General features: G+C 35.3%; 1 protein-coding gene across 1 annotated transcript in view; it reads left to right on the top strand.

The window, feature by feature from the left end:
* ARFGEF1 (ADP ribosylation factor guanine nucleotide exchange factor 1) overlaps nucleotides 1-19227 on the top strand; it is a 144392-nt gene that overhangs the window by 92248 nt on the left and 32917 nt on the right. Inside the window, exons 15-22 of the mRNA XM_032421730.1 lie at nucleotides 1236-1347; nucleotides 1695-1900; nucleotides 2165-2249; nucleotides 7073-7244; nucleotides 9180-9331; nucleotides 12702-12830; nucleotides 13712-13870; nucleotides 14109-14259. Of these exons, the coding sequence (XP_032277621.1) occupies nucleotides 1236-1347; nucleotides 1695-1900; nucleotides 2165-2249; nucleotides 7073-7244; nucleotides 9180-9331; nucleotides 12702-12830; nucleotides 13712-13870; nucleotides 14109-14259 (1166 nt within the window). The remainder of the gene's footprint in view (nucleotides 1-1235; nucleotides 1348-1694; nucleotides 1901-2164; nucleotides 2250-7072; nucleotides 7245-9179; nucleotides 9332-12701; nucleotides 12831-13711; nucleotides 13871-14108; nucleotides 14260-19227) is intronic.

Raw genomic sequence — 19227 nt, 5'->3', positions numbered from 1 at the left:
TAGAGAGCAGAGATTGTGTTTATCTCAGTGAAATATGTTTGATTTTAATTTATGGTATGAATTAGGACTTGACAGGATCATTCGGACTGGACAGGTAAGGACATTTCAGACAAAGAGAATGACATGTGCCGCAGCACAGAGGAGAGGAACATTGAGGACTATTGCTCAGCATGGCAAAGGCAGGGTCGGGGGCAGTCGCAGGAGATGAAATGAGAGCATTGAGTTGGATCCGGATTCCAGAAGGCCTTACTCTCCATGTAAACAAATTTTTATCTTGTTTTTCTTGACTTTGGCATACTAGTATTGAAGGATTTTAGTCAGAGAAGGAGTAGCATCAGGTTTCTCTTTTGGAACGATTACTTGGCCAGTAGCCTGAAGGATGGATTAGAATGTGAGCAAAACAAAAGATAGCAAGACCATTTAAGTACTGTTACCCAGGTGACAGGTGATGAGGGACCAAAGTAATTAGTGGTGTAATAAAAGTAGAAAGTAAATGATGTGGAAACAAGGAGGTGACCTTTGAACTGGATCTGTAAGCATGAAGGAGAGTTCCACAGTGAATGGAGCAAGTAAAGGCCGTGTGGAGGAAATAGACTGCAGAAATGCATTCTGCTTAAGAAATGAGAATAGGATATGTGGGAGTAGGTGGGTGGGAGGGGATGAGATAAACTAGAGCTGTACTGAGAAAGATTTTGTGTATCCATCTAGTCAGTTTGGAGCTGTATTGAGAAAGATTTTGTGTATCCATCTAGTCAGTTTGGACTTGACTTTGAAAACATTGCGTATCTAGGGATTTTTTTAATGAAATGATGCTGTCAGATTGTTCTTAAACAGTCACTAGAATTCTTTACTTTAAAAGCAGGAAACAGAATTAATCAGTGGGTGTATATGGAATGAACCAAGATTACTTGAGCATTAAGGAAAATATAAATATTAAAAGCATGAGATATTTAGTATTTATATCCTTACTCAGAGCTTATCTACAACATGACATTATCTCAAATAGTGAAATGGTCCATATCATTGATAAAGATGGCCTTTTGCTTCAGACTCTTTTCTAAGAAAAGAAAAATAAAACTTTGGATAATGTAAAAAGTTTTGTATATTCATGCATTGATTATATTAAATAAACTATTTTCTAAGTTGTATTAGAAAATTAATTTACAGTAGTTTAAGATCTTCTTTTCAAATGATTTTCTGTTTCTAATGTTTGTATTAACTTTAACATCATCTAGATTTAATAAGAAACCAAAGAGAGGAATACAGTACCTCCAAGAACAAGGGATGCTTGGCACTACACCTGAAGATATTGCCCAATTCTTACATCAAGAGGAAAGATTAGATTCTGTAAGAAAACCCATTTTTTTATTCTAACCTTCTCTATAAAATTCCTTTTTAAGTTAATAATGATACATACTGTTTCCCTTTAAAAGTGCCCTCCTAAGTATGTAAGTAAAACTTACAAAGAATAACCTAGGTATTCTTAATTTTGCTTTTTAATTTTCTAAACTCAAAAGAATATCTTTTTTTAATAAACACATTTAGTGTGTTTAACTTTTATTTAGTTTCACGTTTGAAATAGTTAACCCTGTAGTCAAAACCTGTGAATCTTACATTTTTTTCTGCTCTTTAAATCTCTGTGGCAAATGTAACATTTCATAAGGATATCAGTTTTTTTATCTTTTGTTCTTTAGACTCAAGTGGGCGAGTTCCTGGGAGATAATGATAAATTTAACAAAGAAGTCATGTATGCATATGTGGACCAACATGACTTTTCAGGAAAGGACTTTGTTTCAGCCCTTCGTATGTTTCTGGAAGGATTCCGTCTTCCAGGGGAAGCTCAGAAAATTGATCGATTGATGGAAAAATTTGCTGCAAGATACCTTGAATGCAACCAAGGGTAAGCAAGATTCAAATTCAGGTATTTATTGGTTGCCAGCTATATCCAAGACATTGTGGCAGGGAGCATCAGAAGATTCATCATTCCTTACACCCAGAGAACTTAGATTGTGATCTAGAAGTGATAAGACAATTCCATAAAAACACTGTAGTATGAGCTAGAACATAAATCCTGAAAGAGAAAATTATGGGGGTTTGAGATGATTTATTTAAATGCAACTATAAAACAACAAAAGTTTGTAACATGATACACTTATTTTTCCAGACAAACCCTTTTTGCTAGTGCAGATACTGCTTATGTTTTGGCTTATTCAATTATCATGCTGACCACAGATCTTCACAGTCCACAGGTATGTACTGTGTATAATAGATAGTACAAATTAAATAAGTGCTTTTGAATTCAGTAAGAGTTGAAATTTTAATCTTATTCAGTGAAACCAGTCACCAGATTGGGGTATTTAATTTGGTGTAGTGTTCATTTTACAAATGTGGTTTCTGGGGGCACTGGGGTGGCTCAGTCAGTTGAGTGTCTGACTCTTGGTTTCTGCTCTGGTACTGATCTCAGGGTTCTGGGGTGGAGCCTTGTGTCAGGCTCCACGCTCAGCAGGGAGCCTGCTAAGATTTTTTTTTTCTCTCTCCCTCTGCCCTTCCTTCAGCTCATGGGAGTGCTCTCTTTCTCTTTCGCTCTCTCTCTCTCCCTCAAATCTTTTTTTTTTTAAGATTTTATTTATTTGAGAGAGTGTGAGAGCATGAGCAGGGAGAGAGGCAGAGCGAGAAGCGGACTGCCTGCTGAGCAGGGAGCCCCCACTGCAACTGTGGGGCTCAATCCCAGGACCTTGGGATCATGACCTGAACCGAAGGCAGACGCTTAACTGAGTCACCTAGACACCTCTAAATAAATAAATGTTTAAAAAAAAAAAAAAAAAAACGCAGTTTCTGGTAATAATTCTAGTTAGACTTTCAGATATCTGTAAAATAAGTCTGTATTTGTCTCATGATGGATAGCTGTATAAAGCTTAAGATAAATTTTAAGAATATGTATTAGTTCTTCTGCCTATACTTATTACAACATAGAAGAACACTATATATAAACTTTTTTTCTTTTAAACATTTCAAACTTAAGCAATAGAGTGGTTAGTATGGGAATCCTTCCTGTGCCCATCACCCAGCTTCCACAGTTATCAACCATGGCCAGTCTTCTTCATTCTGTATCTTCTCTCTCTCCCAGATCATTTTGAAGTAAATACCAGGTGTCGTATCATTTCATCTGTATTTATTTCAGTGTATATCTCTGAAAGACACATACTCTATTTAAACATAACCACAATACCATTGCACCTAAAAATTAACAATAATTTTAAAGTGTTGATACCTAGGATATTGAGATATTCATTTGCCTCTTAAAATTCATAACTCCTTCTTAAATATTAAGGAATTGTCACTTGAGTTCTGATACCATTAGCAAAAAAATTATTTTTAAAGTTTTAGGTATTTTATACTTTGTTTCAAAAAACATGCTTTGATACCTTTGGGGAAAATTACCTTTATACATTTATCTATTTGAAAGAATTTCTTCATACTTCTTAGGGATAGGCATCTAATGAAATTTATTATTCTTAGGAAATGAAATAAACTATTACTAATCTTAGAGGTTTGGAAAAATTAAAATTTATTTAAAGGTGACGGGCGCCTGAGTGGCTCAGTCGGTTAAGCGTCTGCCTTCGGCTCAGGTCATGATCCCAGGGTCCTGGGATCAAGCCCCGCGTCGGGCTCCCTGCTCAGCGGGAAGCCTACTTCTCCCTCTCCCACTCCCCCCTGCTTGTGTTCCCTCCCTCACAGTCTCTCTCTCTGTCAATTAAATAAATAAATAAAATATTTAAAAAAAAAAAATTTATTTAAAGTTTGAGATTAAACTTTGCAATGTAGGGACTTGTCTGTGTGGGTTTTGAGATGTTTAAGGCAGGGTTGATATGGAAAGTATGTATCAAATGTATCATGGGGATTATATACAGAATTACCCTTAGATTTAAACAGCAGAATTCAACAACTATGCATTCACCAGCGATTTATTTGATTTTATATAGACATTTCTTAAAAGGTCATTTAATATTTTAATCATTTAAAAATTGCCCTTCGCAGGGCGCCTGGGTGGCTCAGTTAAGTGCCTGCCTTCTGTTCAGGTCATGATCCCAGGGTCCTGGGATCGAGCCCCATGTAGGGCTTCCTGTTAGGCGGGAAATCTGCTTCTCCCTCTGCACAGCGCCACCCCCCCCCCCACCCCCGGCTCGTGCTCTTGCTTGTGCTCTCTTGCGTGCACTATCCCTCTCACTCTCTCTCAAATAAATAGAATCTTTAAAAAAATAAATAAAAGTTGCCCTTGGCATATTACTGGCAGTGTAGTTAAAGCAGCTCCCTTTCAGGTTTTTTTTATGCAGTATACTTTTTTCCATGGTGTTACAAGGCTGTCTACAGATACTGATTTACTTGGATATCTTCATATCAGAGTTTGCTGTCTGGTGTTTTGGTCCAAACCAATACACTACCACCCGTTTGTTTTTAAAATGTTATATTTTTAAAGAATTTGGTTCTGTAAAGGAATTATCAATGTTACATGCATCTGTGTCATATCTTCCCATACATATGTACATCCTTGTCTAAGTTATTTTGAGGAAATATTAAAACATCTTTTAATGCCCTTTCATAGTACCCAGATTGTTAAAAGTTTCTGAACACAGATTAGTTAGGAAACAACTTGAGAACAGTGCTCTGTCTTCATGGCACTTGTTTCTGTCCATAGAACATGTGCATGGAGTCCTGGCCTAGCAGTGGTAATTGCTTGTAGTCTTCCCACTCCCTCTCAGACTACTGTTGGCTGGCTGATAGGCAGCCTATAGGTACAGAACAGCTTATGAGTTTCTATGAAGGAAAATTCAATTAGAAAACTGAACCCATAATCATGACCCCATATGATTTGATTCAAGACCACATGAACTGTAACAAATGACACCATTTTGAAAAGAACATGGGTAAATTTTAAAGGAATTCCTTAGAACTAGGTCTTTTCATTCTTAGTTGTTTTCAAAGTTAAAATATTTAAACAAGTCATTTTTGTTTCTATTTCACCTAGAATATTTATAATTAGACTAATTTTTATATATTGTCTGAGTCAATGAATTATTTTAAAATTTGAGGTATATATTTAGAACACATTTAGGTTTTTTTGTGTATATTAATCTCCATCATAGTAACAACTGGCTTTAAGTGACTTAAACACTAAAACTAAACACAGCTTGATATAAGTACATGAAGGGCGCCTGGGAGGCTCACTTGGTTAAGCGACTGCCTTCGGCTCAGGTCATGATCCCAGGGTCCTGGGATCGAGCCCTGAGTTGGGCTCCTTGCTCAGCGGGGAGCCTGCTTCTCCCTCTCCCTCTGCCTGCCTGGCGCTCCCCCTGCTTGTGCTCTCTCTCTTGCTATCTCTCTCTGTCAAATAAATAAAATCTTTTAAAAAAAACATACGCACATGAAAACAAAAGTTAAGAGTGGAGTGTTCCATAAAAGATAAGGAGGAAAAGAAAAGTAGGATTATGTTTTTTTTATCCTACTTTCAGAATCCCATTGTGGCAGAATTGTTCTGTTTGAGCAGTATATTTTTATTTGGGGTATCTGAAATTCATGTATTCCCTACTCCCACTTCTGGGAGCTCCCCACTCCCACTTCCCAACCCAGACCCACAAGTATATTATACTGCTACTTCAGATTTTTTATCAAGACTTCTTTTTGTCTCTGATTGGCATGATGCTAAAACAATATGGCATGCTCAAGATCTCCAAGTGATGTTAATCTTCTTTTAGCCTCTTATTGGCAGCACTTGTACGGTCTTTCATTTTAGTGTCTCTGAGTTATTGTTTTTTAGTATTTATCAGAACTCCAGGAGAAATGGCTTTCTTTCTTTCTTTCCTTTTTTTTTAAGTGCTGACTCAAGATGAGTTTTTAAAGTTATGACTTGCTTATTACTCTGTGTACCTTATAAATTTACAGGAGGAGTCTTACGTTTGGAGTTGCTTCAAATTCTTTATGGGAGATGGTGGAAATGTATATATAATTGAATAAATATATAGGCATACCTCGTTTTGTTTTTTGCAAATTGAAGGTCTATGGCAACCTTGCATCAAGCGAGTCTGTCAGCACCATTTTTCCAACAGCAATTGCTCATTTCATGTCTCTGTCACAATTTGGTGATTCTCGCAATAAACCAAACTTTTTCATTACTATTACATTTGTTAATGATGATCTGTGATCAGTGAATTATGACTCTTTGAAAGCTCAGATGACGGTATTTTTAGCAATAAAGTATTTTTGAATTAAGGTATGTACATTGTTTTTTTAGACATATTGTTATTGCACACTTAGGGTAAATATAACTTTTATATGCACTAGGAAGCCAAAAAATTTTATTTGACTCACTTTATTGTGGTAGTCTGGACCCAAACACAGTTTCTCCCAGGTATGCCTGTATCTTTAGAGACGTCGTAAGACCTCTATGGGTTTTTTGGAGATATAAACATTTTGACTGTGCTCTCAAGTTTGGTGACAGGGCTGTATCTTATAAACTACAAATTATTACTCCACAGATTGATCAAGGTATGCTGCAGGACATTCCTATTCTAAGACAGAATGTTCAAAGGCTACTTCACCTGGATCACCTAACATTCATTTACCATGCTGAGTCAGTCAGGGAGGGGAGATTGTTATCTGATTTTAAATGAATTCAGCTGTTACTTTGCATCCACTGTTATATAAAATCATCTTTTAAATCATTACAACATATTTATGTTTTCCCAAACTAAGATTTAAATCTTTTTGATACCATATGTTTTTAATAGTTGTCATGGTTCTTTTTTTAAACCTTGGGCAAAAATAATTTCATTATTCGATTTCCCTGTTTCTTATTATAAATTATTTATGTACCCATCTGAGAAGGTGTATTAGCATATACCAGGCTAGGTCTTTTCTACATTGCCTTCATTTTCTATGACTTTTTTCATTTTAATACATGTTTTGTTGAATATTTTCCCCTTCCTGTCCTCAAAGTATTTATAAATTCTAATTCATATTCTTAAAATAGTAATTTTTAAGTAAGTTTTAAGAATTAATGGTTTTTCATTTCTAGGTTAAAAATAAAATGACAAAGGAACAGTACATTAAGATGAATAGAGGTATCAATGACAGTAAAGACCTTCCTGAAGAATATCTATCAGCTATCTATAATGAAATAGCTGGAAAAAAGATATCAATGAAAGAAACAAAAGAACTCACAATCCCTACAAAATCAAGTAAGCAAAGTAAGTATCCAAATCAATTGAATTCTGATTGTTCAGGAGGAAAAATAGGGTTTCCTAAGAGTTTTTCACTTGGTTTAGAGTAAATCAGATACTATTCTAATGAGAAGTATAATAATATACAGTTGGCTGATCTGGTTATATTTTTTTTCCACATTCTGAGTAAAAATAGCACTGACCAGTGATCAACAGAAAATGCTATATAATTTGCATGGATTCGTATGCATTTAATATATACTTGTCAATTTAGCAGTAAATCTCAGCATGGATTTGGACGTCAGCAAGACTGCTTAGGCAGCCCCACTAGTCAGACTTCAGCTCTCAGTCTTTTTCTGCCTCCTTATCATCTACAAGCAACACAATTCTATCTGTTCATCTATTGCTACACATAAACACAAGCTGGAAGTAGGGATGATTCAAGGAGATGGGGAAGGTTAGGATTGTGAGGGAGCTCATGGAGTTGGAAATCACTCCTTCAGATGCACCACAAATTATATCATTATAGAGGTCGTAGATCTAACCAGCATGAGAAGCCAACTGTGGGCTTGTCTCCATTGTAAACATTCTATACATGTGGACAGTGGTAATTAAATTAGAGCTAAAAATCTGACTATAAGATGAGTGTAGTGGCTCAGGAATATAACAGTAATATGGAAAGAAGACTCCTGCCTTTCTGAACACTCCACCTGGAAATGAAATCTCAAGCTTTATCTCACAGAACAGGTTGCAGTAGCACAATTCTATTGACAGGAGAGGAACAAGGGCCTATGTGATATGTGTATTTCCAGAAGTTGATAAAGAATTATGAGAGTCGGGGGCTAGGGAGGTGTTAGAAGGAATAGTGAAATATAAATGGCCTTATCTTTTGGGATAATGTAGAAGATGATTCTAAGGAGTTTTAATACTCCCTTCATTTTATAGATGAGGAAACTGAAGTCCAGAGAGGTTAGAAAACTTAGAATCATAGAATCTATAAGCTGAGTATAATGTAAAAAACTTAATTAAATCCTTACAGCTAAAATCCAAAGAGTGGCAAAGCTAAATCTTGAATTAGTGTCTTTGGCTCGTTTTGCAGTCCAGTTCCAATAGCAGTTTACTTGGTCATATTATTTTCAGCTCTTCTCCTTATAACGTTGTTAAATATGTTGCTCAAGACTTCATTTTCACACCTGAGTAGATGCCAATTCTCTGATTCAGTTTTCTTCTTCAGACCCATAATAAAACCTCTTCCTATCCTCCTTTTCTCTGGCCTAATTTGTCCATGGTGGTAGAGTATCAATGAGAAGCAGGATATGGGAAGGCTGTAGGGGTACTGAAATACTGATGTCATCCCGGAATGTTAGGATTACTGTTTTCTTGTTAACTCAGGAGTTGTCATTCAAGCCTGTGTCATCCAAGGACCCCCTTGCCTTCTACCTGTCTCCTCCTATTCTCCCATCCAATGGGTTGTTTCCCCAGTGCTTCCACTGTGACAGATTTATACCTACTCTCTTCCCTTCTCATAGGTTTTCCACTTATCCCCAGCTCTTAGTTCAGGAATTTTTCCCCCATTTTTGAGGTATAATTCATATAACATAAAATTAAACATTTTGAAGTGAATGGTTCAGTGGCATTTAGTACATTTACATTGTTGTGCAACCACCACCTCTGTCTAGTTCCAAAACATTTTCATCACCCAAAATAAAACCTTGTACCCATTAAACTTAACATTCCCTCCCTCTCACCAGCCTCTGGCTACCACCAGTCTGCTTTCTTTTTCTATGGATTTACCTACTCTGGGCATTTCATATAAATGGAATCACACCTTATGTGACCTTTTGTGTCTGGCTTTTTAAGACTATACCTAATTAGTATTAATTGGTGGTATTTATTATTTTATAGTAAAAAAGCATTTAAAAAGCTTTATATCTTAAATGCTAATAGTGCTTGTTATTTCAGATGTAGCCAGTGAAAAACAAAGGCGGCTTCTGTATAACTTAGAAATGGAACAGATGGCCAAGACAGCAAAAGCACTCATGGAAGCCGTGAGCCATGTTCAGGCACCTTTTACAAGTGCAACACATTTGGAGCATGTGAGACCCATGTTTAAGGTAAGAGTTACTAATAACTTTTGGTTGTAGTATACATTTATATGTAACTTTGTTCAGTGTGTTTTTAAGTTAAGGAAATACAGTGATTATAGCCCATTAGTATAGACCTGGAAGCAAAAGCAATGCTATTTAGGATATAGGAAATATAAAGTTTTTCTTAAAGAGAATGAGAAAAGGTATACACTACTAGCAGTTAATAAGTGTGTGACCTTAAGAAATAAGAATGGGAGGATTTCAGAGAATGATCATTAATTTTTGGCCTGGTTTTCTCCAAATAAGTTCTATTTAAACCTTTGGAGTTACCTAAAATTTCAAAGTGATCTTGAACTTCTGGCCAGGAACTCACATGAGGGTTCTGAGTATACCTGGAGTGCAAAGAGTAGAGTGAGGAACAAAAGCAAGCGTTATTTATGTTTAAAGGTTGATCTAGTAAGAATGATACTTACTGGTTCTTTAAAATCTGATTGCCTATTCCTTCTTCATTTTCCTGTTCTTTTTTCCTATCCTTTCTCTGAAATGCAAGAGTGGGTAAGCAGTGAATCGATAAGGATTACAGGGAAATAGAGGAGAGTCTAGTCAAGATTGAAAAGGGAGAAGGGATAAAGTAAATTCCAGTTTGTGGGACGGTGTGGTAGGATGGTTTGTGGAGGCTAAAGATTGTAATTTGAGTTCTCATTCAGATATGAAGTACACATATGTGTATGGGCAGTAAAAGACGACTACAAGATTGCTTTCTTTTAGTTCTAAAGTTTTATAGTTCTACCTCTACTTCAACGTCTGTGTGATAATGTTATTTCCAAAAGTTGATGAAGAATTGTAGGATGGGGGAGAGGGGCCTGGGGGAGGCTTGTTAGAAGGAATAGTGGAGTATGACTAGCCTTATCTTTTGAAATAATACAGAAAATAATACAAGAAACATTTTCTCTTTATTATGAACCATTTTATAAAGCAGCTTTTTGTTTGGTTTTGAATAGTCTTAACACTCTTGTTTTTCTTCTCAAATGTTTTTTGTTTGGGGGAGGTAGAGAATGAAAAAAAAGGAAGAAACCAGCCACAATTTTATCACTCAGAAAAAACTGTTGATATATTCATATACTACTTTTTTAATCTTAATTCAATAATTGTGACCATATTATGTGTAGAATTTGTATCTTGCTATTTCTCTCATAATAAGTATTTCCCTGTATCATTAAAAATTCTTCATAAATAGCTTATTTATTCTCTAAATTAGTTCTTTAAACATCTTCTAAGCTAGCATTAAGAATCTTTACTCTTATCACCATTCTACTGCCATTAACCTCTCCAGACATCCTCATTTCTCATCTTATTATTGTAGTGTACTAACTGGTGTCCTTAGGTCTATTTTTGTGCTCCTCTTATCCATTTACAGAGGCCAGAATGATCATTTTAAAATACAAAAAGAAACGTTGCCTTCTTCCTTAAGGCCCTTCACTAACTTTGCATGATACTATGATGAAACTAACACATCCACAACATCTGTAACCTTGCGTGGTCTGGCTCCAACTGCCTTTCCAGCCTCATTGCTAGATTTCTTCGGTCTTACTAGGCTGCAGTCACACAGCATTCCTTCAGTTTCTAGAAATGTCCTAAATTATTTTCTTTTCAAAGCATTCTTACAAGCTGTGTCTTTTGTCTAGAATGCTCTTTCCTTCTTTGCCCAGGTGGTTTCAGCTTTAAATGTTACCTTCTCAGACAGGTCTACCCTACCCCCACCATCCAAATTTGGTCCTTTTTCATAATGTGCTATGCTTATCCTTCATTGTATTTATAACAGTTTGTGTTTATACATTTACTTATTTTAAAATTTAATATCTGTTTACTAGACTTTTAAGTTCCATGAGGCAAGGGACTATGTAATGTTCACTTTTCCCAGTATCTATCACCATTCTTAGCTTGTAGTAAGTGTTCAGTAAACAAGCATTGACTAAGTACCAGACTAAATGAAAGATTTCTAGATGTGATATAATATTAAGGGACTTTTTAAATACTGCCAAATTGTATTTTAACAAAGGGTTATACAGTATGAATGGGTAATTTCACTGACCCCTGGATATTATTTAGGTGTAGTTTGATAGGAGAAATCATTGTCTTTAATTCCTAACGGAGTTAAATATATTTTTCACATTTATACTTCTTCTTGTATAAAATATTGCACAGGTTTCTGAATAGATGTGCTGTTTCTTTACTTAAAATAGAACATGTAATTTATTACTTCCATGTGGTACTTCATATTTTAAAAGTACTGTATTTCATATGCTTCCCAAAGTATCTCTCTATAGTGGCAGTCCAGGTATTAAAGAGAAAGAAAATGAGGTTCAGAGAGATTAAGTAAGTGGCAAAGCTAGGACTAGAAATAAGGTACTGTGACTTATGTTCCTTTGTTTAGGGATTATATACTTATACTTCTAAACTTTCTGATGTTACAAACAAAGCTTTGGGTAATCCTTTGGGTAATGTTTTTCGTAGTAATCTTAAAAACTTTTTAGATCTTTTTAAAATTCCAGTTGTCATTTTTACAGTACATTGGTATCAATCTTTTTCATCTCTATGGTTATGTGGATATATATTTTTGCTTCATTAGAACCTATTAAAAGCAACAAATACTCGTATTAGACAATTCAGGGTTACACAAGCACACACCAATGTATACACATATGTTTTGATGTCAGAATTTTCAGTAATCCAAAGGCATTTTTGTTTAATTTACATTACAGTTTTACATTAGGTATTCAGTATTACCTACTGGTAAAATTTAGTATTTGTTGGTTTTTGCAGTTTGTAACAAAGAAGTATTTTATTGAACTATATTTTTTAAGTATTGTCCAACTAGGAACCAGACATATCATTGATATTGCAGTGTAAAATATTTGACTATAAAAAAAGTAAGGCTAAATGTGATGTCCAGGGAGCGGGCTTAAAGAAAAAAGAATAATGTAATTATTGCAAGTAGAAAATGACTAAAAGGATTTTCTTAGAAATAAAGTCTGTGAAATACTGCAAGGGCCTTTAAAGCTTGCAGAGAGAGATGAGTTCTGAAAGTAGGGGTAAGACTACTATCATTTATGAATAGTGACAATTCCCGTTTCTTATTGATGTGAATAATTTATAGATGCTGTACTTAAAATATGCCTAAGGTCCTCTACTGAATTTGTAGTCTTGCTGTCCCTCTTATTTAAGCCCAGGCAATATTATGTATTTTTTCCCCCAAAAAACTCACTACTTTTTTTTTTTCAGAACTTTCTCAAATCATTTATTGTCTGAAGCTTTGAGAAATATTAATGTATTACTACAATAAAATTTAATTATCACTTGATATTCATGATAGAGTTTAAATTTTTAATTTTTCTAGTTGGCTTGGACACCTTTTCTGGCTGCGTTTAGTGTGGGTCTGCAAGATTGTGATGATACTGAAGTAGCGTCTCTTTGCCTGGAAGGTATAAGATGTGCAATCAGAATTGCATGCATTTTCAGCATTCAGGTAACAAAGAATTTTGCTTTTGTAGCCAGTGTGGAAAACATAAATTACTTATGTCATGACTATAATTAAAATTATTTTTTTATGTTTGACTTACTAAAGACTAATTTCAAGTTTATGATGGAATTTAAATGAATCTAATGTTTAAGTTTCTGAGAAACTGTGACAGAAGGGGTAGTTCTATATTGGTGCATCTGGAATTCATCATAATGACTTTGGTTAGCATTTTTTTCTCTATAGAATATTAGCTGTATCCAAAGTTTCTAAGACTTTGAATTTCTATATGTTAATTTGAATATCTTATTTAAATATGTTGCAGGTTCATCATACTTATTGAATCATATTTTTTCATACTTGTGTGCTTATATATATTACTTTATAATTTCACTTAAACCTAAGAAAAGTTATCTTGAAGAGAACCAAGTATCTAGAACTTAATTTTCATGAAGACAGGCCCTTCTAGTAATTTATATACTTTGTCTGATAATAAATTTTAGCCAAAGCTTGCTTGCTTTTTTTTTTTTTTAAACCCATTTCACATTTATTTATGAATGTTATGGCTTAAAAAGCACAGCCTAGCTGTAGAGAAAAAATGAGCATATTTATAAATCACATTTCTGTTAGTCTGCACAGTACTTGAAACATAAGCACTCCAGGAATGTTTTTTACTATATGAATTTATTTGTTGTCACTAAAATCTCATCTTGATTTGACATCTCCATTGCCTTTAGATTTTAGAAATTCATTTAAATAAAAACACTATAGTTTGAGGTATGTAATTTGTCAGTTAAAAACTTAAACAAGTAAGCAGTTTGTCAGTAGGGAATTAGAGATCACTCTGTTGTGTTTATAACAATGTAAGTATACTTTTCTCTTTTTTATAGCTGGAAAGAGATGCATATGTCCAGGCACTAGCAAGATTTACCTTACTTACAGTGAGTTCTGGTATTACTGAAATGAAACAGAAGAACATTGATACAATAAAAACACTTATCACAGTGGCCCATACAGATGGAAATTATTTAGGAAATTCATGGCATGAGGTATAAGCACTTTATTTTCAACTTTACAGTTTGGTTTATAAAATGATTTAATGCTAAATATTCTGCCCACTGACATGCTTAAGTGTTTGGGGAAAAATTTAGTATATTCAGGATAAGTTTATTTAGGTTTTTGTAATGATTTATAATATAGCCTGTATTTAAATCCTGGCTCCATACATTTAAGTATTTTTGTGATCATTTTTAATGTGGAATTAAAAAGATTTTTTTTTTTTATAAGATTCTGAAGTGCATCAGTCAGTTGGAGCTTGCACAGCTTATAGGAACTGGAGTGAAACCTCGATACATTTCTGGAACAGTACGGGGCAGAGAAGGATCTCTTACTGGAACAAAAGATCAGGCTCCTGATGAATTTGTGGGTCTGGGGCTAGGTGAGAATTTTAAAAATTATTTTTATGAGGTATCAAAGATTCTTAACTTGTTCAGTATGTGTAACTTTATTGTAGCAAGGAAATATAATTAGAGGGACATGATAAAATGCCCTTTGTGGCTAACCTTATGGGAAAAGCAAGAAGACCATTTTTGCCTGGTCTAGTTTGCAGCATTAAGTGACCCTTAATCTAAATCTCATAGTTGGGGGTAGGAGAAAGGTGCAATTTAAAATGACCTATTTTTAACACTAAGCAGGTAACTTAAATGAGTGAAGGCTTGTAGAAGATGATAAATAGTTGGGGCAACTGGAGAAAGCATTCACATTCAGATTTTTTTTAAAGGCACTATGCAGTCTTAACTAGACTCTTATACTGGTATAGAAACTTCCCCGTGGTTCCTTATCTGCTCAGTGTGGCCAGGAACTTCCAGATTTAACCCAATAGAACAAAGCAAAATATTAGTGAGAATGGCTACAGAAGAACTAAAGACAATACATTTTGAATCATAAATGGAAAGAGTACCACCAGGGAAGAAGCAGCATTTAGACTGTCTTTGGCTTTGAATACGTACTTTGGGGTTTGAATTCTTTTGTGTATCTTCCTTACTGTGTGCAGGTTACTTTAACTCTGAGCTTTGGTTTCCACGTCTGCAAACTAATAGTAATATCTGCATAGAGGTCTTAGGATTAAAAATAAGAATATGTATAAATGGACTTAGCACAGTGGCTGGTATATTGATGGTTTGTGGATTGTTTTCTGTCCACTTTCCCCACCCCACTTCCATCCAAGAAATCTAGAGACATGACTTAAAAAGAGCAGGAAAGAGATGAGATCGAGGAATATTTACCTTTTTAAGGTTTTTACTCTAGCACTATATTTCTGGATATTTTTTATCTTTTTGTCTTTTAGTGATTTCTCTGTTATTGCTTGCAGTAAAAATACGTAAGGAAATCCAAAAAATCCTTTAAATTTGAAAAAATGATCCACAGGGAAAGAAGAAACACCAGGACCATGTGTGGCTTTAAGTTGGACTGGGGACAGTTATTTCCTAGTGATATTTCAACTGTGGCAGCCAGCAGTGCAGTTCTTTTACCCAGTTGTATCTTAGATACTTTGGTTCTGGGAGGTGAAGGTGTAGACCTAATAACTTGGTGACCCAGCAGGATTTAAAACCAGTGAGCACCTTCATGGTGACTTATATCACTTAGAAGTCTGAGATACAGATGAAAAATATTTACCAACAAGTGAAATGAATGTGCATTGATTGATTCAGTAATTTTTGAAAGGCATTTTTGTTTGGGGGGTGGGGTGGGGAAAAGCCAAATAGGAGTACAGGAAGGCTAAAATAATGACAGGTGCAAATTGTCAGCGCTTAATTTTGGCAAGTAATAAAAGTAGGTTACACTAAAAATAAAACACCAGTGGAGTATTTTATCTTCTAAAAGTTTTAGTCAAACGAGAAATAATGATACTTACTGATAATGTTTCCTAGTATACTTGAAAGTAAATTAAATTAATTTGATCATTATTGTTGTGCTACCTAAGTTGTAAGAATATGAGATGACCTGTCTTCTCACTTCAGGAAAGGGGAATTTACATAAAAATAAATACTTTTTGGATCTGGAAATGAAATAAAAAGTTCAGGCTTCCAAGCCACTCAAGCAACCAGCCATATTCTTCCACCTCTCTTTCTTGTTTTATCTAGATTTCATCTTATGTCATCTACTTCTCTTTTGGGCCTGCTCCATTCTCCACTCATTCCTGATTGATTAGGTCTCTCATTTTTGAGTCTGCATCCTAGAGGGATTCAGTCTGTTGACTTGGCCCCTGTTGGGCAGAGTCTTCCCTTCAGGCCTTCTCATCAGTTATCAGCTAGCCCAGTGTGGCAGATGTCCACTCCTGTCCATCTGTGCCCTATCACTTACTCAGGCAACAGATGTTTTCTTCAGCAGGATGCTGTAGTCAGAATTTAAGCTAGAAGAGGATGTAGTCCAGACATTCGAGTGTGTTTAATCTGTATATATATGGTTTTTAAAAAATGAATTAGTATCCTCCTTTATTGATAGCATCTACCTCCAAGTATTCCATGTAACCACGTTAATAGGGCTGAGTATATGTTTATGTGACTTTCTGACTGATAGGATGTAAGTCTGTACTTCCACTTTTTGGAAACGTGAAACTTTTAATTATTAAGAATACATAGCATATGATATTTTTTAAAAAGGATTTTGTTTGAGAGGGAGAGAGAGAGAGCACAAGTGAGAGGCAGAAGGAGAAGGAGACTTCCCGGTGAGCAGGGAGCCCGGCACAGGGCTCAGTCCCAGGACCCTGAGATCATGACCTGAGCCAAAGGCAGACACCTAACCAACTGAGCCACCCAGGCGCCCACGTAGCATATGATTATTAGAATTATATATGCATACTGTATATCAAAGTTTAAAAATTCAGTGGTTTGGACATAGAAATCTTAAGTGAATATTCACTCCTACCTCTTTGTTCTTTATCTGAGTATTTGTGCTTTGAGTAATTTGTTTGGTAAAGCTGAAACTATTAGCCTGTCATGTTACAGTGTTATACAGATCTTCGAAAGATTTCATGTGTTTTTGAAATAGGTTCTTTGGATTGCTAAACATTTTATATATTTTTTTTGATTCCTCTAAATATATTTCTTAATGATTACAGATTATTTAAATATAAAAATAAAAGCTTTCTAGGAAGGACATTCAGATGATACACAAAGGAAGTTAGTGGTGATGGGCATTATTTTTTCTCATAGACTTTTCTTCGTTAAATTCCTGTAACGTGCTAATGTGCTTCAAGTGTTGCTTGACACTATTTCCCTAACCACTCCAATTCTCTGTCACTTATTTCAGGCTTTCGTCCTTGTTCACTTGTATTATAGAAATAGACTCTTTATTTGTCTTTCTAGCTCTAGTATCTCTTCCTGTTTCACTGTGTTCTACAGATACTACCAGAATTATCTTTCAGAAAATAGGTTGCATTATGTCAGTCTTCTAAAAGGTCTATTTTCCTGGTTTTCAATTTTTTTTTTTTAAGATTTTATTTTATTTTTTGACAGAGACAGCAAGAGAGAGAGTACAAGCAGGGGGGGAGGCAGGTAGAGGAAGAAGCAGGCTCCCCACTGAGCAAAAAGCCTGACATGGGGCTTGATCCCAGGACCCTGAGATCATGACCTGAGCCGAACGCAGACACTTAGCGACTGAGCCACCCAGGCGTCCCTCAATCTTTTTTTTTTTTTTTTTGAGATTTATTTATTTGAGATAGAGTGCGCGCACATGTGCGCGAGCAGGGGTGAGAGGCAGAGGAGGAAGAAGGAGAGGGAGAGAAGCAGTCTACCTCCCAAGTGGTGAGGCCAAATAGGGTCGATCCCAGATTGTGATCATGACCTGAGCTGAAATCAAGAGTCAAGAGTCAGTCGCTTAACCGACTGAGCCACCCAGGTGCCCCATATTACTCTATTTTCAAAAGCAATACATTAAACGTAACAGTCAAGGTTCTTCACATTTTAATGTTACCCTCTCTTCCCAGCTTCATCTCCTACTACTGTTCTGTCCCTTCTCTTTTGTCCCCAGCTAGATCCTCCATTATGGCTGTAGCCAAGTGTGTTAAAACATGATGTTTACTTTCATCCTTCCATTAGTTTATATATGCTGCTCCTTTTCCTTCTGCCTCCTTTTCTACATGATTATCCTTCTAGGTCCAACTTGAATTAATATATCATCATATATGAAGGTTTTCCATGAGCTAATAACCCTGTTCTCCTTCTCCTCCCAAAATTAGTTCTCCTTCTCCTCCCAAAATTAGTTCTCTTTAGCAAAACTTGTATTATATGTCATTAGTTTATCTCAGCGATGAAGTAATTATTACATTTTACTAAAGTTGGTTATAAGTCTATCTCAGTCTGTGTTTCCTGATAAATTATAAACTCTCTGAGGTCAAGGATCACATCTTTTTTCACATTGTTCAGTTCCTGGAAGAGAATTTGAGTTTAGCTGCTTTAAATAATACCATCTATTATGGTTGCATTCATAAAGGCATTTAGTGAGTGGTCAGTTGAGTCAACAAATATTTCTTAACATCCTCTTTGGACTTAATATTGTGACGTCGAGAAATAACAGCAATTAAAAAAATGTGTATGATCTGGTTCCTTGCCTTAGGGAACTTTTAATTGTGCTGAGAAGGCAACATTAACACACCTATAGTAATTTATGTGAAACTGTATGGAAGAAATCCTGATTTGACTATTATTTACTTAAGTAAGTGCTTAGTTCAGAGGAACAATGGGAGGATTCCTTCCTGAGAACTCACATTGGGTTTTAGATAGTTAAGGGATGGCCTGAATAGATTCTGTAATGGCTAGAATGTTGAAGAGTACTACCTTAAATGCTAGGCTTAAAAAGTTTATGCTTTATCCTGAAAGTAATAGGCAGCAAAATGAATGTGATGATATAGAAAAATTAACCTGACAGGAGACTAGAAAGATTGAAGAGGGAAAAAATTAGCAGCAGGGAAAGCAGTCAGGAAACTATCCGTAATCTGGCCCTGAAATTATAAGGCTCTACATTGTGTAGGAATGAAAATGAAGGAATAACACCAGGAACAGATCAAAAGAAAGATTTAGTAACTGGTGGAGGAGGGGAAAGATATCAAAGATGATTGTGAGGTTAAGAGCGAAAACTGGGAAAATTGTTCTGTCCAACATATGGAACCAGTTTTGAGGGGGAAAGAGAAATGATTTTTTTGAATAAGAAGATACTAGAAAATACAGTTAAAATTTCCAAAAAGCATTTGTAAATATAGAGAACTGGAGATTGAATGACAGGGAGATCTAATTATATGGAATTGGGAATCATCCTAAGAAGATAACATTGGAACTACAATTAGTGCTGTTTCTTAAACATTAAGGGAAATTATGCCTACTGTCATTAATTTTGTGATCTGAATTCT

Source organism: Phoca vitulina, unplaced genomic scaffold, assembly GCF_004348235.1.
Source record: "Phoca vitulina isolate PV1807 unplaced genomic scaffold, GSC_HSeal_1.0 scaffold25, whole genome shotgun sequence".
Lineage (NCBI taxonomy): Eukaryota > Metazoa > Chordata > Mammalia > Carnivora > Phocidae > Phoca > Phoca vitulina.
Note: the sequence above shows the minus strand (reverse complement) of the source record. Positions and strands in the feature narration are given on the sequence as shown.